We start from the raw sequence: 22,384 nt of genomic DNA on the forward strand, positions 1-22,384 counted from the left end.
TTAACTACCCAGAAACAGATGAAAAGAGAATCTGGAAGGTGCCATTAAATGAGAAATTATACCCCACTTGATTCCAATGTATGAATTGTCAAGATCGTTGTACTGCCATGTGTAACTAATAAAATAAATAAATAAATAAATAAGAAAGAAAGAAAGAAAGAAAGAAAGAAAGAAAGAAAGAAAGAAAGAAAGAACAAATGGACAGAGCACACATATTAACCTGGGGAGGGAGCACTTACAACCCCAGCAGATACCCAGAAAGGTTTGATGGGGCAGGTAAGTTGGGGTGGACCACAAAGAACAGACTGCTGACAGGTATACAATACAGGACACGTCCAATCAGGCACAATCTGAGGGAATGTAATGTGGGCTCTTCAGCTTAGAAGGCAAATCGGTAATGTCTCTTAAATGTTTAAAGCTTAATTACTCATGGCATAGCAGGTCTGTTTATCAGCTGTGCCAGGGAACTACACCGCACACACCACATGTACAAGGAGACATTTACCAGAATGGTTTTTAAAGTTGTTTGTTTTTTGTTTTGTTGTGTTTTGTTGCTTAATGTCAGGGGCGATTTAGATATCCATGAATAGGGGAATTGCTAATAAATTCAGGTATTCTTATACTGTGAAATTCCATGTATCAATTTAAAAGAATGAGATGATCATTACTATAAAAAGAAAGTTATAGAGCTATATTAATGTATGTTAATTTCTTTAATGTTAATTTCTTTAACGTATAAAAACACATTCATAAAATAGCATTTATTTTCAATGGCAAATAAATAAATGTACCGAAAAATGTTAAATACACCCAACTCATGACAATCGTTACCCATGGGTTGGGAACCAGGTAGGTGAGGTCATTTATTTTGAAGAGAAAAAATGTCCTTAGTGGCATCAATTAGGGATGCACTAATTGTGTGTTAATCTTTATTTTTCTGCTTGTTTTTCATGTGGGGAAACTGAGCCATAAATAAGATTCTAAACAGCAATATAATATCAGTTACCATGGTAGAGTCCTGAACTACGTGTCCATTACTCTTCTAATGAAAGGGATTGTTGTACCTCAGAATATTAGACCTGAACTTCCTACCAGTAAATGGGGAATAAAATGGAAAATTCCACATATGGGGCATATGGCTCCTCACCAGGAATTCACTAATGATGTTTTCTATATAAAGAATGTTTCATGTCAAAAAGCTTAGTGTTCCTTTGAAAGGAAGAAACCAGCAGTGGATTTTTTGGAAAGGTAAACTATCAAATGGATACTTTGATGATAATGGATAATTTCTAAAGGATCTATCAACCAGTTTTGGCTGAAACTCAAGCCTGATAAAATAACAGGGTCTCTTATTCCAGTTCACTCACCAAATTCTTATTTTAAAAAATTTTTAAAACTATGCATCTATTTTCCCACTTCCCCCAACAAAATTTCTTGAAAGGGATCCGATTTTATGACTTAAGAATTATACCTCTCAACATTGCAGAAAAGTATCATATGAGACAGGTTGTCCTAGATTTTTTTTAATGTAGGCACCTTCCTTTAACAAAAATAACCATGCAAAGAAATAATAAACTAAGCAGGGGTATCTCTACAGAAGAAACATGGATTAAGATCCATTTTCTGGCTTTATATATGCCATTTGTGTATAACACACATAAAATAAATGTAGTTGAATGCTTACCATGAGGATTTTAAGGGAACAAATACTATTGTTTTTCTGCAAATTAAAAACAAGAAGATTATATCCTTTTACATCACTAACCCAGATTTAACTAATTTTAAAATGCCAATTTTAGAATAAACCAGACAAAATTTGAAGGTCTAGTATTTGAGATTCCTAAATGGATACAGAATAAAAGAAGCCTTTCTTCATAGCCACGCTAAGCTCTTCTCATTTCTTTTTTCATTTTCAATCTAAAAAAAAATCTTAAAATATATTATGACTTCCTGATAAGTTGGACATAGTTCTGTACAATTTTAGCCTCATAGAAAATCGTGTACCTTTAGTCAAATAGTGGGAAGAGTCAAATAGTGGAAGAGTTTGAATTGGATTATTACTCTCTTTTATTGCAACTACTGCCATCCCAACGAGCTCTAATTCATTTCAAAGTTAAATCATGCAAAATTTCAGGCTTGCTTTCCTCTAGCATCAATAATGGGGAAAAGGAAAAGATAGAGAAGACTGATCTGTCTCACTTTCACTTGGGATTCTTCTTCCTCTGCCCTTCTTTTAACTGTTGGTGCTCATTTAGACACTTGCTCTACTCTTTGCACTTATTTACTCTGTAGTCTCTTAGTCTCTTCCATGATTCTCAAGTCCTGGCTTCATCTCCTAATGAAGGCTGAGAGCTCCCACCTACTAAAATCCTCACCAAGGCTACGCCCATCAGTTTAGGGCCCATGTATCTACTGATAACTAGATATTTGTACTGGGGTGTTTTACAAATACTTAAACCTCATTACTTCAACAATTAAGTAATATCTCTCTCCCCACCCCATATCCCCACCTTACTCTTCTTCCTGTTTCTCCCTCCAGTACCACCATTCACCTATCATCCAAGCCTGACACCTGACATTCTTAATGCTTCCCTTTTACTTGGGATGTAGTATATAATTTTTTAAATCAAATCTTGTTAATTTTAAATCTTAAAATTATCTTTTTTAAAATATTGTTCTTTTGGGGCTAGGGATGTGGCTCAAGTGGTAGTGCGCTCGCCTGGCATGCGTGCGGCCCGGGTTCGATCCTCAGCACCACATACAAACAAAGATGTTATGTTCGCCAAAAACTAAAAAATAAATATTAAAAATTCTCTCTCTCTGTCTCTCTCTCTCACCTTTCTCTTAAAAAAAAAATTGTTCTTTCTATCCCTTCTGCCCCCGCATTAGTTAAGGACCCTTCTAACTTCTCTGGATCCTTCTAACTGCGTTCCCTACCTCTAGTCATTTTCCATCTTTCTCATGTATCCTATTATAATTTGTTTTCCCCTTTTGTCAGAAAGGGTATATCTCATATTAGTCATCTCAAAAAAAAATTACACTTTCATTCAAAGAAACATGAACATATATCTTCTTAGTAAAGCAAAATAGACCCCACATGCTTTAATTTCTGTGAAACTTGTGAGTCTTTTGGTCTTCTTTAAAATGCCAGCTTTTCATCACTCTGACCAAAAGACCTGACAAGAACAACTTAGAGGAGGAGCTCATGGTTTCAGAAGTTCAGTCCATAGATGGCTGACGCCATTGCTCTGGGCCCAAGATGAGGCCGAACATCATGGTGGAAGGGTGTGGCAGAGGAAAGCAGCCCAGAACATGGCAACAAGGAAGCAAAGAGAGAGCTCTGTTCACCAGCAAGAAAATATATAGCCCAAAGGCACACTCCCAGTGACCCACTTTCTCTAGCACACTCTACCTTCCTATAGTTATGACCCAGTTAATCCATGTCAATGGATTAATCCCCATTTAGGTTACAGCTCTCATAATCCAAATCATTTTACCTCTGAACATTCTAGTGTTGTCTCATACATGAATTTCAAGAAGTCCCCTTATATCTAAACCATAGCACCATGCCATGCAACGAACACCATGCCAACATACGAACAGTCCTATTGTACTATCCCTTCTCTCTAGTACCATATGTAAGTTCTAGGGGTCAGCCTAGACCCCCTTGCTCTACTTACTCACTTGCCAACTCCCACTGGTTCAAAACTGAACTCACCTGTCTCTCCTTATGGAAATCTGTCCCTAAGGCCACCTCCTTGCACCCTTCTTCTTCTCGCCCTGCAGTCTGTGTCAGGTCATACTTCCTAAGTGCTCTTCCAGCCACTAGGCATTTATCGTTACTGCATTATAGCTTTTTATGAATACATATTTATTCACTATAATACTGTGGCTCCTTGAAGAGTGCTCATAACATGAAAAATGACACAAGTCAGGTAGAATGTTGAAGGAATAAATTAATAAATGGTAATTAGTTCAGAAGCAGTGCACCCCTGACATGAGCAATACCAAACTGGTTCACATCACCAGATTTCAGGAGAAAGTCAATTCACAATCAATGTTGGAATTCTTGAATTGGAATGAAGATTGATATGAATATGAGAAATGGGTAATGTTGCATGGATCTCAAGATAAAAGTAAAACAAACCAGTAGACATGCCCCTTTCTCAATAGTCCTTGCATCAAAAGACTCACCAAGGTTTACTTTCTCACCTTTCTACTTTGTACCTCTCAGCTAGTTTTCCCCTAAGGCATTTCTCTTGCTATGGTCCACTTTCTTCCTTTGAATTGCCTTGGTCTCCTGCTAAGTTATACAGAATGGATTTTTCTAGTGCCATCTGAGACTTGGGAGTGGGAATGAGAAAAAGAAGACAGCAAATTCTCTACCTCAGACTTCCTAAGTCATCTCACCAAGGGCAAATCTTCCTCTATCAAATACTTCTGATAGCTTTTAGCATAACAATGTCCTCATATCACTATGCAAGTAGAAAATGTACTGCTTACTAATTATTTGCACATTTGTACTTCATCTTAAAATCATATCAATGGACAAAAGGGTTATCACCAACTTGACCAGAACTTCACCAGCCCGTATACATATAAAAGTCAACTTTTATCAAAAACTTGGAACAAACCCCAAATTCTGCTTTATTTTATGTGATTAGCACCTCCATATCCACAGGCTACATTGATGGGTTTATATTTGAAACTAAGCGAAAGCCTTTTTAGAACTGTGGTGATTTTTATTTAACACATTTCTTCAAGGTGAGAAACATATGACTACAGGAAGCAGATTATAAGTTAAACCTTCATACTTTATCTCTTGAATCAACAAATTAATATTATGTATAAGTCAGAGCTCTAAATGATTGTCTGCATCACCTAGATGCAGACAGAAGCTGTTGGCAGAGAAACCTAGACATAAATGTAAACTGTGATTTGTGGATTTTTCCAAGTATCTAGCACAGAAAAAGCTCTCAGAACAGAATGGACTACTTTCCACTCAAGAATATGCTGCTGCTTATAAAGTTGGTATGCTTGAGGCATTTTGAGATCTATCTTGATATTTTTTCTCAGGATGCTGCTAAATAAATCATATTTTAATGTCCTGAAGTTTTTCCTTCTAAACATGTCAAAATCTTACCCTTTACAGAGTAACATACACAGGAGATATAGTCAACCCAAAGCTATTGATTCAAGGGAACCTAATATAATGAAACGAGGTTTTTAAAGCTCCTTAGGAGAGTTACAATGTCTATTCAGAGCATAACTAAAGGGCAACATGAAGTGGTAGGATTGATCTTCCTCATTGCTAGATTTTCCATCAATAGGTTTGCACATCCATAAGAGTACTTGAATGTTTGACCTTGAATTAAGGTTGTGTGTTTATTTTGCCTTTAATACTGAAGGGCAAACTCCTTGAAAGAATGAGCCCCATCTTAGACATTACTGCATTCCCTAGAACTGCCTCCAGTGCCTAACACTCTATTTTGCAGGCAGTATATTTACAAAGGAAACTCAGTCATTTGATATTTATTAGGCTTTGTTCTATGCATAGACATATCCTGACAAATAAGACAGATAAGATCCCTACCCTCATGGAACTAACTTTGCTTTGAAGGCAGGCCACATGGTAATAGAGACGTGTCAAGGAAAGATTTTCTGAATGTTAAAAAGGAAATAGAAAAAGATATGTGATAGAGATGAACTCAGTTGGAATCCCTTTAGAAAGGATTAGAGTAAGGGTATGAGGGTCAAATAAGGACACCCTAATAAAGTGAAATTTCCAAGTAACTTTACTATGAGAATAAAATGCACAAAGTATTTTAGTGTTGGAAGCAATTAGGTTCCAAGTAGAAGAAGGAAGTGCAAAGGCTGGGAGATAGGAAAGAATTTGAAGCATTCTGGGTATAGAATGGAGTCTGGTGTGACTGGGGGTTCATAAATGATGGAGAGACTGGTGCCAGGTAGCCCAGAGCCAGAAAAATGTCAGACCACACAAATAATCATAGAAATGGTAATTTTGTATTATCTGAAAAAATTCAAAAGAGATATATATTTCAAAAGGATTCTACTGGCTTATGTATACACTTATACAATTTTGGAAAGATCCCAATGAAAGAGAAGACCAAGATTTAAAACATGGAGACCAGTTTAAAGGCTGTGACAGAAGGTCATGAAAGAGAACTTTGGTTTGGACTAAAGGGTTGACAGTAAAGATAAATGGAATTAGAATCTTCAGGGCCTGATGATTTGGGATAAAGAAAACCTAAAGCCTCAAGGATAATCTTTTTTCCTTAAGAAAATAAGTACATAGGGCTGGGGCTATAGCTCAGTGGCAGAGCGCTTGCCTAGCATTTGTAAGGCACTGGGTTCATTAGCACCATATACAAATAAAAGAAAAATAAAGGCATTCTGTCCATCTATAATTGCAAAAAGAGTTTAATAAAGTAAATCTTTTTTTAAAAAAAGAAAATGAGTAAGTAGACAAGATTGGGAACTACAGAGACTGTGGACATGAAAACCAAGGGTTCTGTTTTGGAATCTTTAAGTTTTGAGTGAGTAAGTCATTACCCAAATACAGATGTCAAATTAAACAGAATAGGAGAGACAGTGGAATGAATCTGACATAACTTTCCTAGGTACATGTATGAATACGCCACCAGTGAACCCCACATCATGTACAACCACAAGAATGGGATCCTAATTAGGATGTTATACTCCATGCATGTATTATATGTCAAATTCCAGTCCACTATCATGTATATATAAAAAGAACAATATTTTTTTAAAAGTAAATGGATTCATGAGTCTGCAGCTCAGAGGACAGTATTAGTCTAAAGATATGTGTTTGCGAGTCTTCAGCATGTAGATAATATTTAAAATTTGAGACTGAATTGACATCACCTAGTAAGTGTTAAAAAAGAAGAGAGGAGGGAGAAAGTAGAAAAAAGGAGAGGAAAGTAGAGAGAAGGAAAAAGGACAGAGACCCGGTCCCTGAGTCCCTACATTATTTTGAGGTGCCAGAGGAGAAAATGAGCCAATAAATGAGACTAGAAAGAGTAGCAAAAGTACAAAGTATAGCACATGATATAACAGAAGAAGGGAACGTATGTGTATTTTTAAATTGTATAATTCAGGTAAATGCTAGATCATGCTTTTTTCGGCATATTCCAGGCAAATAGTATCAAAGTTTAAAATGCCTCTTAGACCTTAGTTAAATTACATGCAGAGTGACAGACAAAAGGGAGACATTTTCTACTACTAGTGGTGTGACATTCAAAAATAAAATAGAGCTATAAGAAAAATATATATTTATGCCCACTTATGTACTTCATCTCCAAACTAAATAAAATATATTTTATTATTCAGGGTGAGATTATTTTTTAATCAGAAGATGGAAAATATCAGTTCCTGAAGTGAGGGTATGACTTCTGATAAGGTATTTATTTTATACTTACAATAAAACCTCCTTGTGTTATTTTTGCCAGGGGTTTGGGTGACACCTCGACACATGATCATCAATTCTTCAACAGTGGAATTGTATTGGAGTCCTCCAGAAAAGCCCAATGGCCTCATTTCTCAATATCAATTGAGTCGTAATGGAACCTTGCTTCTCCTGGGTGGCAGTGAGGAACGGAATTTCACTGATAAACACCTGGAGCCCAATAGCAGGTAATGAAAGGAAAACTTTACCAATCCTCCAGTGAGGTGTTTTTTTTTTTTAAAAATTTAATACATTCATTGAAATATTATTAAAGTATCTGAATAATTTTCTTATTCATTAGCCATAGTGTAATTGGTGAAAATGCTACAGAAATATGTTATTCTTCAGACTGCATGAAATTCCTTTAAGGTGTAAATAAATGTGAATAAGTAATCTTCTATTTGAATGAAAGCATGAGAATTTTTAAATATACAAAATGCTCAAGATATTAAACTTTAAAATATATCAAATTACCTTTAAAAACATGTATTCCTAAATTAGCAATAAGAGAGAGTCAAAGAATTTGTTTTTCATCAACCACCTTTTCTTCTCTTATGTAGTCTCTGCCTGGTAACTAGATGTAGGTCTAGAGGGGAAAAGTTCCACGTATTTGCAGTTCATTCCCATTCATTTCTCAGCAGAGACAAAATAGATCTTACATCAACAGATGTTTTATTGTAGAGAGTAAAGAACAATTTAGTTTTATTGTAGAGAATAACGGATCAATTTAAAGCCCTCTTCTTCTAAACATATTTTCCTGAACCTCAAACCACTTAAAAATAGGGAAGATTAATTTGAGTCTTTCACGGTCCACCAGCACACTCCAAGACTTTTCTGAAATCTTCAGGAAAAAAAATTATAAATTACTAGAAGCTTAAAAATAAAGTTGGGAGTGGCAGACAGAGATGGTCTCGAGAGTAGGCTGCTTGAACAAAACTCCCAAGTCCAAGGTGAAGTTTCTGGTTAAGGGAGCAAAGAACTTAGAGTCACAAATTTAGGACTCAGCAATAGATAGAAAATCCAGCAATCATTGCCCATGTCTCCTGTGCACCAACCTACTGCGATTCTTCTTTCATTAGGTACATTTACAAGTTGGAAGCCAGAACTGAAGGCGGCAGCAGTACCAGTGATGATTACGTGGTCCAAATGCCTGAGTCAACACCAGAAGAAATCCATACTCCATATAACATCACAGTGATTGGGCCTTATTCCATATTTGTGGCTTGGACACCACCAGGTAAAGAAAGAAAATTAGTGTGTGTGTGTGTTTTAAGCATTTTAAGGGAAATTAAATGGAGATAAGGATAGAAATGTAAATATAGTAAATCAGCAAAGGTATAATCCATTTCCTGAGTATATGTGAACGGAATAATCCAAATCATATTCCTGACTTATAAATTTATGAGTATACATGTATGAATAGATAAATATGGGTGTGTATGTAGATGTTTGTATATAATATGTAATATAATAAATACTAGAATATTATATATACACCTTTCTATCAAAGCACTACTTTGATTCAAGTACAAGAGCCTAAAATCCATTCTCTCTCTCTCTCTCTCTCTCTCTCTCTCTCTCTCTCTGTATATATATATATAAACTATATAAATCAAAATTACTTTGAACATTCATGTCCTCAGGATTTCTAAGATTGGATCATTAGTATGCTATCATTTCCTCTATGTTTTTATCAATGAAACAGGAGTTTGGAAAGACAACAGCTCTTTCTGTCTATGCAACTTGAATCCTGACCAGACATGGTAGCTTTTGCCTTTCTGTACTGTACAGCTTCCATTGAGCCAGTTAGTTCCTATTGAGTTGCTTTTATGATTTAGTGCATTATTATACTGTGGTGTAAGCATCATCCTCAGGTAAAATCCTGATTACATCAACACTGTGAAGTAAAGATTAGAGTGAAATCTTCCTTTTCTATCTTTTAGCATAAAGTACATAAGAAGGGCTCTTTTTTCAAGTAAAATTTAAAACTGATTAAGTTGTTAAATGCAATTCAGAAATACCTGATTTGATTTTTAATATCTAGTCTTAAAATGAAATTGAAACAAACACATATTGTGCCTATCAGAGTAAGTTTAGCCACAGTCAACGTGACAGCAGATCCATTCCATAAAATAATTAGTTGAAGACCTGTTTTTCATTGAATTCAACAACTATTTTAGTAAAAAAAAAAGTTTATATAATCATCAAGATAATGTCAAAGCCTAATATATACAAATTCAGTTATCATAAATATCCTTCCAATGTTATAATCTGAAAGGTCTTCTTTGTTTAAATTCACAGGAGAAAATTTACCAAGAGCTATATAAATAAAGAAAAATATATAAGTTCTTTGAATATTTTAAGTATAAATGACTCCATACACCTTTGCTTTAATATAAATATACAATATATTTAATAAAACATAAAGGAATAACCAGTTGCAGCAATTACTAAGCAATATAATCTTTATCTAAGTTTTAGGAGCATAGATATTTCTGAACTCTGTTCTTAATTTCAACGAAGGAAAAGAAATCCTCTCACAAGGGAAATACAAATTTCCATTCCCCTTTAGAGAACCTGGTTTCTTACATTCTTGGTGCAGCATTGCTATCTTGCAAACCTGTTACCATAATTTTTCCTTGGCATTTTAGAGCGCTGCTGTGTTTCAGCCCCACAAAGTAAAATGAGGCTGGATAGCGCCACTTTAAGACCAGACTCAGCCTGTTAAAGATTTTTCAGAATCAAACCAGGGTTTTCCACAACCCCACGAACAAGAAGGGATAGTCCATGATGGTAAACAAAGTGGATGATTTTCTAACTATGTGTTTGGAAGTCCTGTAGCTTGTTACATTATCTACTATTTTTACATTATTAAACATGCAGATTGCCTTTGCTAATAGGAAGACTTCATACTTGGCATGAATTTGAAGGTATCTTTCTTTTATGATAGACAACCAAATTAAAAACAAAACAAAACAAAAAAAACCAGGATTCCTACCCTAGTAGTGCCACCTGTATGCTGACCTCAACCACTCAATTTGTTTTTTTTTTCCCCTGAGATAACAAGTGCATCTGCAAGTAGAACTGGTATAAAGATTAAATGAACTAACTTAACTTATTCTGTATACTATCCTATGGAAAAACATGTTTACTTTCTGAAAAATTAATTTTTGCCCTCAATTACTCATTTTTTAAAGGAACTTGCTCCAGCATTTGCTGAATTTAGTGGCCCTTATTTTCAAAATTATAAAAGAATGGGGTTAGTCTTTTTAAGGCTTCTGTCAAATTTTCCAACGTTATGTCATTTTCTTTCTTTGATTTCAAGGCACATTTTTATGTTGAATGTATGATATCTTCGTTGAGAAAAATATCGTTGGAATAAAACATAACTTTGCTTGTATATTATAACCTGAACTATTGCTTACCTCAAGCTTTATAAAGAAAAAAAATTCATTCCAGTTCAGACTAAGAGTAAATGTAAAAAAGGATACTTGCTAACTCTGACCATTTAACCAACAGTTAATAAATCTATAATATCCAGACCTGTCAATCTTTTAGTTTCAGATGCACAAAATCTATTACAGAAACCTTATAATATATGGAAAGATTAAAATCTAAAATGAATTTTTTTCCTGGCACCTAGAAGGATTTTGAACTCAGTAAACAGTCAAATGATTTTGACTTGTGTATAATCTACAGTTGATTTTATTGGAAAGTACCTCATGCTGTGTTTTGATTTGGTAACAAAAACATTTTTTCTGTTCCTAAATAGTCACAAATATATATTTTCACCAGAAAGGAAACAAACTTGTTATAAATGGCGGTTGTTTATGTACTCACAATTAGGATTTTTCTAAATATTTATCATATTGCCTGGCATTCCAAATTGATTATATCAGAAGCAGAACTGAATAATTAACCAAACATTCCATTTGTATAGTTTCCAAATCTAAATGAACTTTAGAATCATCTAGAAAGCTTGTACAAAGACAGAATCTCCACCACAAATATATACTAAATTTAGACTTCTTAAAAAGTTCTGCATGTGACTTTTAGTTTAATAGTTTAATTGACTAGTTGTTTTAGTTTAGATGTTTAGTTCAGTTTGACTTTTAGTAACCATGGATCCCATAAACCAAAGTGGTCAACTTTAATAAAATTCTCTAAAATATGAAACAAACAAGTTTCTCTTAAATATCCAAAGCCAAAATAATGGTTAAATTCATTGATTTTTAACATGTATTTTGTTTTGTGATTAATATAAAGAGAATAACCTTAGAGGGGTAAGTTCTATGTGGTTACTTCACAACCAAAAAATTACCTAGGCAATTAACTGTAATTCAGCTTTCAGATTAGGGTTGCAGTGCTGTTGATAAACAAAATAGTTCCAGTGCTATCAATAAGCACTTTTATAAATCCTACTAGTCAAAAGGGTGAGTTCTATAGAGTATGTGTGAATAGAGTAATGGTGAGACCAATAGCCAATATCATATATGTATTTATATTGCTTGTTTAGTTTGCATTTGTTAAATTCCCAGTATGTGCCAAAGACTTTAATAACCACTTCCCCTGCTTTACCTCAGTTAATGCTTGTGCAAACCCTAAGGGACAGGTAATATTATTATCTCCATATTAAGAAATTTAAATCTCCAAAGAACTAATATTGTATGTTCGAGATCACACAGCAGAGACAGGATTCAAATCCAGGTCACTACGTTTTGGAGTAATTCCTTCCTATGTTTGTTCTAACTCTTAAATCCAAATCAAACTTTTCATTTATGACTCAAAGTCTCCCTGATGTATGATGCAACAACTCTGCATTTTGAAATAGAAGTCTAGAAGATCAAGAAACTGAGCTGGGGGTTGGTGAAAAACCAAATGATTCTGGGAGAATTATGTTTTACTGGGCATGTCAACATACATTTTTATGTTGAATGTATGATATCTTCATTGAGAAAAATATCATGGTGGAATACAACATAACCAGAAGAATTGATTGTGGAAAATGGTGAACCCCTGAGGGAAAAACATCCACCTGGCCATAGTTATCTCCTGCATCATGAAGGAGTTAGCAACCAGAGCTCCACCTACCCATCCACAAGTCCTGCAAGAAGAGCCCTGCCTTAGCAAAACCAGATTTCAGGTGCAGGAAGATTGTAGCTGGCGACAGGAGGGAAGAGTCATCTCTCAAATGGTCTACAAAGAGATTATTCAAAGACTATTTTGAAGACTTGCTAACTATTTTCTTACCACTCAGGTGAATTATGGTCAACTTTGCCTCCATTACCTTAATGTCAGTAGTATTATTAACAAAACACTGCAACCTCTTAAAATCAACTAAGATTTCTTCTCATTGTGCATCCTTTGCACTTCCAAATAAGATGATAGAAAAATGACAAATTCTTACAAAATATTTGCTAAATTAGTGGAGGTACAAAATGGTGGAGTATGTTTTCACAATTTGCAATACAAAAACAAATAAATGGGGAATGATCTGCTGCTTGAAATGATCATAGACTTGATTTCCTATAAAGCCCTCCTCTCCCTTCACATTTACTCAACCCTACACACACACACACACACACACACACACACACACACTTTCTTTAAAGACAAATGAGGAACATACACATATTTTTAAAGACCATATGTTGTCTTATGGATGCATGATTTTTTTCATGGTCTAGAAAAGGAAATGTTGGTTTCTATATGGAGTCCCATTGTTTAGTTTTCCTGTGGCCTTAGGCAAGAAATTCAGATTTCTTATTGATAAAATAGAATAATAAATGCTTTCTTTGCTTTGTCATTACATGAATTGAGATGACATGGTAAAGCAGTTCTTAATAACTGCCATTATTGTTCGAACCTACATACGAAAATACGACATATAAGCCGGGTTAATTTACTCCTAAATAATCCTTCTCACCATTTTTCTGTTTTTACCAGTTCAAAACCTTGGATCAGGACTTACACATTCATATTAAAGAAAGCAAGGATATATGTCATCTTAATGGGTGAAAAAATTAAAGAAAATTAAGAAGAAAAGACTTCATGGAACATAAATGGTTTACTCAGAAAAAGGATGGAGATAGATATCCCTGCTGTTTAAGAATCCAAACATTGAAAATTATTTAAACTCTGGAGATAATAATGAGCTCTTTTAATTTATCAAGATGATGACTATATTTTGAACTATCCCAGCCCTTAATCATGTTCTAATTAACAGTGTCATCGCATTCAACATGTACTTTTTCTCACCAAGGATGGTGAGTTATTTAGATTTAATGCCTAATATCGAAATACTGGTGATTTTCTTTCCACATTCATCTTTTAGTCCATTAAAGAAAAGAATTGGCAACAATGCTTCTGCTGAGAAATCATTTTAATTAATATTGGTTAGGGATATAAATGATTTTTATTAATCAAGTTTGATTAAAGCTTAGCTAGTCACAATATGGCCTATCTGAAGACATTAGACATCCTTAGAGTTCAGATAGCTCATGGGCTGCTGTGTACTATATGATACTCTTTCTATTTAAACTCAAAATTGGCACTAAGCTTTCTAAAAATTTCATATTGCATTAACTGGGATGATTCAACATTGACAATTGTCTTACTTTTTCTTGTAAATGCAATAACCGAATGACACAGATTAGTGACTTTTGGAAGAAAATATAAAGCTCATTTTAATTATTTGGATTTATTTTACATGTTAACAAGTGTATCTTACATTATTGAGTTTTAATATATGCTTGGCACTTGCTAAGAGATAAACACTTATCTCATTTAGTGCTTGTAACAATGTAGTACGCCCTTTTGTTTTCCACATTGTACTAATGAAAAAAGTCAAATTAGACATTTGAAGCTATTTTCTCCAGATTATTCATCAAATAGATGTAAAATAGCATCCACATAGGCCATATTTTCTCATTATTTTGCCATCTAAACAATACAGAAAGCAAATGAATTTTTGTAAGTTCTTCTATGATTCAGTAAAAAAAAGCTAAAAAGTAATTTTGCTCTAGATACAGAAAATATGAATTAAGACAGTAAAACTTGTGTACAGGACTACATTCAGTAACCCACTAGGTTAATTTTTATTTGTAGCTCAAAACTTCATGGGATATATTTCATCTCTGGATAGATTGATTCCTCTATTCTTTCAACTAAAAATATGTTTACTAATCCCTACTCATGGGCAAGGCATGATACTGGATCTACAGAATTGCAAAGAGAAATAGATGTTGTCCCTCCTGACAGGAATCCTACCATTTAGTAAGGTAGAAAGGGTCAAATAACTATTGATAACTGTTATAAGCATAGGTCAACTTTCCATGCAATTGGAAAGGAAGTGTTCAAGAGTACCTCTTTTCACTTCCACAAGGACATAATCGAGATACTCTCCCTATACAGAAGAGAATTTAGGCCAGGTTGCTAAAAGCATGCACTATGTTTTAAGTGCAACCAGTGTTTTGAAGCAAATGCAACAATCAAACAGAATTAATAGTTTTTCCTCTTAGAATTGTTCCTGCTCCAGCTCCAAAAAAAAAAAAAAAAAAAAAGATTTAAAAAAGGATTATTTGATTGACTTGTCCCATTGTAAAGTATGCACCTGCTGTGAAATGAAGCCACGGAGAAAGAAAAAAAAAAGTTGAATAATTTAACTTTTTTATTTGTAAAGATAATCAGGGTTTTTCTGATTACATCTTAACTTCATAAATGTTAAATAACCTATCAGCATCTAGTTGTTGTAAATTATGAAAAGGAGCATTGCAAGGAATATTAACCGACGAAATCCTTGTTCTTTAGTGAACAAGAAAATGTGTTATGGCAGCTTGTCATTGTGCGACTGGTAACTTTGACACCAAATAACAAAACTGCCATTTGCACTTAGGGTAAATTGGTTCACTTGAGCTTCCAAGGCTCCTCTTGCTCTGACATAAATTTATGAACTCGGGAACTAACCAAGTCGTGTGGCCTCCCAGCTGACTCTAACAAATATGCCCATTTCATTTCATTTAGTCATCAGAATACCAGGGGGCCCGGTCGTTTCAGACTCACTGCAGATGGTATAGGGTTTACAGCAACACTAGAGACTTTCATGTCACTGTCCTGTAAATTATGACAGTGGAGGGGGGCCTCTTTCCTAAATGTATGTCAGTATCTGACATGTTCATGGCTTACAGGAGCACTTCCTGGATCCACACCTCATAGGTATATGTAAAGGATATTTATTGCCAATTAATCATGATGTGAAAAATATACATCCCAGGTTCATGCTTTGGCTAGCCATGCTTAAACCGGAATTGAGATCGTGTCTCCATTTGAAACTTGGTGGAAGTGCTGTTTTGTTTCCTGACCCTCCTGACCTTTAGAGAGGAGACATTTCCTCTGGAAGGATGGAAATTCTGGAAGCAGACCAATAGATACAGACTCAAAACATAGTAAAGGGACCTCAGATGGATTGGAGGAAAGACCACTCTCAATTACTACTGAGAATGAATAACAAGATATCTTCATAAAAATGCAGCTTGTTCATATCCAAGTCCACATTAAAAAAATAAAAAACAAAAACAAAATATTATCCAGGCATGGTGGCGCACACCTATAATCCCAGTGGCTCAGGAGGCTGAAGCAGGAGGATCTAGAGTTTAAAGCCAGCCTCAGCAAAAGGAAAGTGCTAAGCAACTCAGTGAGACCCTGTCTCTAAATCAAATTCAAAAAAGGGCTGGGGATATGGCTCAGTGGTTGAGTTCAATTCCAGGTACCAAATGTGTGTGTTTGTGTGTGTGTATGTGTGTATGTTTACACTACACACACACACACACACACACACACACACACAGTTATAAAGACGATACACTGAATGTATTGCCTACCTGTAGTTGGAATAGAAACTTTATTTGAAAGGGTTCAGAGGTGTTTGAGGGAACATGGGAACAGTATTAGTAGTTTTTGTTTTTTATTTCATTTTTTTCCACTTCATTTTGGTTTGTAGAGATGTCTATCACTCATTTAGGACCTTCTCTGTTACAGGAATGTTTTCAAATTCTTTACATATATTTTTAACATAATCCTCACAACTCTCTATGAAATAGCTAATAGGACTATCATTTTATAGGAGACGGGTTCCTTAAAATAGAGGTTGCTTAAAATACCAGTGATCAGTCAAAAAATAAGAGAAGTATTTGATCTGTCGGATTCACTCTGGATTGTCTAGTTCAACAACTTGATGGCATATTTTTCATAAATATTTTCATAAACTTTTTCATAAAATATACCCTAGGAACAAATAAGACAGAATGATCATGTAATCCTAGGAGGTTTGAGAATAGTCTAATGTAGTCACTATAAATTTGCAATTTCCTTGTCTCCTTTTTTATCTTACAAATTCATATAATGCAAATTTGGCATTATATTCCATTACATTTGCCTATATCCAAATATATATATATATATATATATATATATATATATATATATATATATATATATAATAATTTATCATTTGGGATAATGTTTTGCACTATTCTCATGGTGGCTAGAAAGCAATGCACTGTTACATTCCAGGATAGTAGGAAGCACTGAACGCTAATCTCCATAATGAGTGTGATGTCCAAGTGATTCTTCCTCTCTTCATTTTATCATAAACATACAGGTACAAACAGCAACCTCTTTTCCCACTGTTCTACAGACCGTGTCAGGTTTACAATAAGGAGAAGTGCCCAAAATGTGAGGTGGGATGCTGTGACATTCCAGAATACTCCAGACAGAAATTTCCATAAACACATCCTCTTGCTGAAAGGTCAAATTGCAAACTGAGAGGGTCCCCAATTCATTCTTCAATCTTTTTTACTACCTCAAAGCAGTACTCTCTGAAGAACATTTTTAGAGGAAGTGGGGGGGAAGCCTGATTATATTGCTCTTTATTTTACCTCTAACACAGTACTTAGGTTTTCCTCACCCATTAATGAACTGAGAGTCTCAAATGGTCTGTATAATCAATTCTCTTCATCCAACTCTCAAACTTCGTTTTAATTATAGCAGCCTTGTTGGGAGCTGTAAAAACATTCCCCATTTTGTCTTGCAGTGGAGAATTAAGCTTTAAAGAATATCTTCTAAATAAGCCCATTATGTGTACTCACTGTACCAATAAAGAGAAAAAATGAATTCAAGATTTTAAAGCATTTAATCTTTATCATGACATCTTTTTTTTTTCCTCATGCATGGAGAAAAAAATACTATGGGATTCTGAGCAGAAATGTCATGAGCTGAACCAACTTTTTATCCTGCATCTAGGGCAGATTATGCACAGCGAATTCATTTTAAGGCAATAGCCAGGGACTAAAACCACGCTGCACGGGGACTACATCATGATCACAGTACTTTTCAATGCACTGGGGAATCATCATGAACCTTTTCTGCAGTTTACTCTGAGGTGATGTCAGAGACTTTCCCTCTACAAGGGTCTCACAATTGTCCTAACTACTCATTGTACATATCATGTTCTAGTCTCATACATTTTAGGGGAAAAAAAAAAAAAACTCATACCCAGTTTTTGTGGACAAGGAAAAGTGAGATCCTGTGGATTCCCTTGGCTTAGATAAGCATTTCCCAAACTTTGCCAAAATGATATTCAAAAAATAGGTGATATTGTTTATGAAAATATTTTTACATCAGTCCACAATTATTCACATTATGTGTTAGGAAGGTTAGTCTTCTGAACTTTAAATATCCACTTTGGACCATTGGTGGTAGGTCCATCATTTGTTTTTTCCTGGCATCTAATCAGTTCCAAGAAAAGAATTCAGGAATCAATGACAGGCTGATAGCTGAAGCTATTAAGACATTCAACAGGGAGTTAAAGTAGGATGATCTAGATTGAAAATAAATCTTCTCAGTTTGACTTGCCAAATTCAGCACAAACTACTTACTGCCTTTCCCACGGGACACAGTTCATTAGCCCAACAATGATCAAAATCCTCTTCAGAGACTTCTTAATTTGCATCTATCCTACCCAAGATCCTGAGCATCTTCAGTCTGTGATAGCTCTTCCACTCCTCGAACATTGGAGCTACGTCTTCAAACAGCAAAGCCACATTTCCTTCTTTCTATCACACCCCTCTTGGTTCTCTGACTCCTGTGCTATTTTCTCATTGTTGATGTCTGTCCCTTCCTTTGCTTCTATCATAAGAAAAAATTACTAAGTATAAGGTAAATAAATAGCTAAAGCCATAAGTGTTAAAATCTCCCAGATCAATGAGATAATGTAATAAGAGCCTCCATGATATCCTTTGATCAAAGCTTCTATTCCCTCCTCCAAAAGGTGTGCATGTTGTCATGACTAAATACAACCCAAGGAGGCACTTAATTATACAAATAGATTATGAAGAGGCTAAAATGACTAGACCTTTTTTTTTTTTTTTTTTTTTTTTTTTTTTTTTTTTAGGAAGCAGTGGTGGAAAATGACAGTTACTGAACCCAAATTTCATATTGTATAAGACATAAAAGTCTCACTGACAGAGTGGACTGTCCTGACCCAATAATTAACACACTGAGAATGCTCTAGGTAGACTGGGATTTAGATATTTTATGGGCTATTATGTCAAGGATCCACGTCAGACAGGATGCATATACAACACTCCCCAGAAAAAAATATTGTCACAAGCAAAACTGGTGGGGTGTTTTTTTATTTACTTTAAGAGTAAGCAAGCCTAGGAATAATATATGACGCCATTCCTAATTGCCTTGTATTTTTTTAAATGAAATGTTCCTTTGCTTTTATTTGCCAATATACTATATCCTCAAATGGGACTATTACAATTTCTGAAAACTAGGTGATGCACATTACCTACTTCTTATATGTATATTCTAGTACTTTCCAACTTGAGTTTTATGCTGCTTTTAATTGCTGTATTAAGCAATCACTCACCTTTCAATTACAAAGTATTAAATATACACTGTTCTTAAAGGACAGATGTTGACCCTTCTGTATAATGAACATGTATGATTCTTTCTCTCCCTCTTTCCCTCTCTATGAAGGGATCCTCATCCCCCAAATTCCTGTTGAATACAATGTCTTACTCAGCGATGGGAGTTTAACACCTCAGACTTTCTCTGTTGGTCACCATCAATCCACCCTTCTGGATAACTTGACTCCATTCACACAGTACGAGATAAGGATACAAGCATGTCAACATGGTGAGTCTTTCAGATTCCTGGCCTGGGCCTTTATGAAAAAGTATTTCATATTTTTTTTTCATTAAAAAGGAACCAATTCTCAGTTCAAATACAAAGATTAACATTTCATCAGTTATTTGTAGTGGACTGTTTACCCAGAAAAATCAGAGCCAGGCATCGAGTACAGCATTTTGCATTTCTGCACATTAAATCATAAATATTTAAACATATTAAAATGGTAGTTTTGGAAAGTCTTGTTTTATAAGGCCCTTTAAAAGAAAAACACCTAGCTCACACAAAGGAGCCATTGGTAATATAAAACAAAATGGGTTATTACAAAAATTATATAGAAAATGTATTCACCTCTGTTTTATTGAAATTTTATTCAGGAGGAGGGAGGAAGAGGTTATTTAAAAGTTATTTGAGTCATCCCAAATGAATCTTAAGTATTTTACAGGGCTTTCTTAAACCCTGTGTCATGTACCTAAACTGCTACCTGGAGTTTCCTGGCTCAGGCTGCGGCCAGTGAAAGAATCATCTGTGTTTTCTTAAGGAACACCTGCCCTGTTCACATCTTTCCTCCAAATGGATAATTAGTTAAATGTAAACTGAGATTTAGGAGAAAGAACAAGAATCAAGAGAATTTTTTATGTATCTCCATTTTACATTGAGTATAGAGATTGATAGATATATTAATAGATACATATATTAATATACCCAGGCAACCTCAGCAACAGAGCAAATTAGCTTAGCTCTAAGCAACTTAGTGAAACCCTGTCTCAAAATAAAAAATAAAGGACCAGGGATGTAGCTCAGGAGTGAAGCACCCCTGGTTTCAATTCCCAGTACCAAAAAAGAAAAAGGAAAGGAATACAATATATGTAGGTCACATATGCACTTCTGAAATTCAAGGAAATTATCACTTTCTGGCTAGAATGACTGCAATAAACTGAAGAAACTTCAGACAAACATATGCTTCATTGCCTGTGAATTTTTAAATAAGTGGTTAATTCATGGATTATCCAAAAATGATTCCCTATTTAAGTATCAAATTATACAGAGATTTATAGTACTGATCTAAAATATGTATGTAAGTATATATCCAAAAGTTCAGATTAAAATATTTTTATGATATTCTGACCTTTCTATATACGAATGTGAATCTTTCCCTTGCTGGACAAGTCACTAAAGACCTCAATTATTTTTCAAGGAGGTTGTGGAGTTAGCAGTAGGATGTTTGCCAAAACATCTGAAGCAGCCCCAATGGATCTTGATTCTCCTGTTCTCAAGGCGCTGGGGTCATCTCGGATAGAGGTTAAATGGATGCCACCTAACAAACCAAACGGAATCATCATCAACTACTTAATTCACAGGTAAAGTTGACTATTCCTATTATTTTTAGCTACTTAAGTATGTGTGCTCTTCTAGGTATTAGAATCAATCACAATTTCTGTTTCAATAAAGGAATGGAGGGACATCCTGGGATTTTTTTTTTGGAGCACCTACTGGTGAAGACTAACACTGATACTGGAAATTTTTACACATGATCCCAGGGGGAAAAGCCACAGCTGCTACTCTGTGACAGTTTTATTTGAGATCTGTCTGAAAGCTGAGCCCTCTGAGCCTGTAAGAGACTCCCTTACTAAAAGAATAAAGTGTTTCCAGAAGAGGAATCAGAATGAGAATTCCACCAGAATGAAAAAGAAGAAGAAATATAAGGAATGGGGAAGAGAGCAAAGGAGAGATCAGGTAGAGACAGAAGAAGAGAGGGAGGCTGGGGAAAGAGGAAGGAGAGGGACAGAGGAAGAAACAATGAGGGGGAGAGAGAGGGAGAGAATGAAGCCTGGAGGCTTACTGAGAGCTTGGCATCCCCAGCTCAGTGTATGGCCAGCAGCACTCCAAAGCTAGGCATGCGCATTAGGCAGACAGCCCCCACCCCTCCTCCCGCAGCCTCACCCATCCTCCCTCTTTGGTCCTCCAACCTGGGCACTCAAGGAAACTAACTTCAGTCTCCTCCTTCAACTTCAGGTATTGAAACCCTTTTTGGTTCATATCTGTCCTCCATGATGAACTAAGTAAGGGTTTGTAGGAAAACTGAGGAAGGAGAACGTACTATTGCATTTCTGGTTATGTAAATGACATTACCGAAAATGAGCCAGCCAAATTTCTTCTCAGCAAACAGTAATTTGAAGAATAATATTTCTGATTCAAATACACATGAACATGTAAAAATGGCTAATGTGAATTTACATTTTACGCTAAGCACATCAGTGCAGGCTCTCAAATGCCCAGCCTCTTGAAATAGTTTTCTTTCATCTACTTAATGCTAATTGTATGAGAAAAGCACATCAAATTCCTATTCTGAATAAAGGGAAATAAAGTATCTGTTAGAGACCAGGACGTGGCTTCACTCTGTTGGTTTTGTAAATAAAGCTCCTGATTACAGTCACTATTCCATGGCAGCTCCAGAGAAGGAAAACAGGAAATATAATGCAGAAAGCCCGCTTCAATGAAAAATACTGTAAATTGAATTTGACAGCATTTGATGGCATTTGATTATTCTAGTCACAGCCAAACAATGATATAAAGAGTAATATGAAACAGAATGTGTTACTGCCTAGCAGACTCAAAAGCAATAAACCTTCCTCCAATGTGACACAATCACTTCACAATCATAATTGTAGCCTGTTTGATACCTCTGAGTACAGCAGAAGGGCA

General features: G+C 35.2%; 1 protein-coding gene across 3 annotated transcripts in view; it reads left to right on the forward strand.

Annotated features, from left to right (window-relative positions):
• The window catches only part of Ush2a (usherin), a 724,044-nt gene that overhangs the window by 598,086 nt on the left and 103,574 nt on the right, over nt 1-22,384 (forward strand). For all 3 annotated transcript variants that reach the window (XM_076831652.1, XM_076831654.1, XM_076831653.1), the window contains 4 exons: nt 7,491-7,674; nt 8,566-8,723; nt 19,529-19,687; nt 20,877-21,039. In XM_076831652.1, coding sequence (XP_076687767.1) covers nt 7,491-7,674; nt 8,566-8,723; nt 19,529-19,687; nt 20,877-21,039 — 664 coding nt within the window. The remainder of the gene's footprint in view (nt 1-7,490; nt 7,675-8,565; nt 8,724-19,528; nt 19,688-20,876; nt 21,040-22,384) is intronic.

Source organism: Callospermophilus lateralis, chromosome 13 (assembly GCF_048772815.1).
Source record: "Callospermophilus lateralis isolate mCalLat2 chromosome 13, mCalLat2.hap1, whole genome shotgun sequence".
NCBI lineage: Eukaryota > Metazoa > Chordata > Mammalia > Rodentia > Sciuridae > Callospermophilus > Callospermophilus lateralis.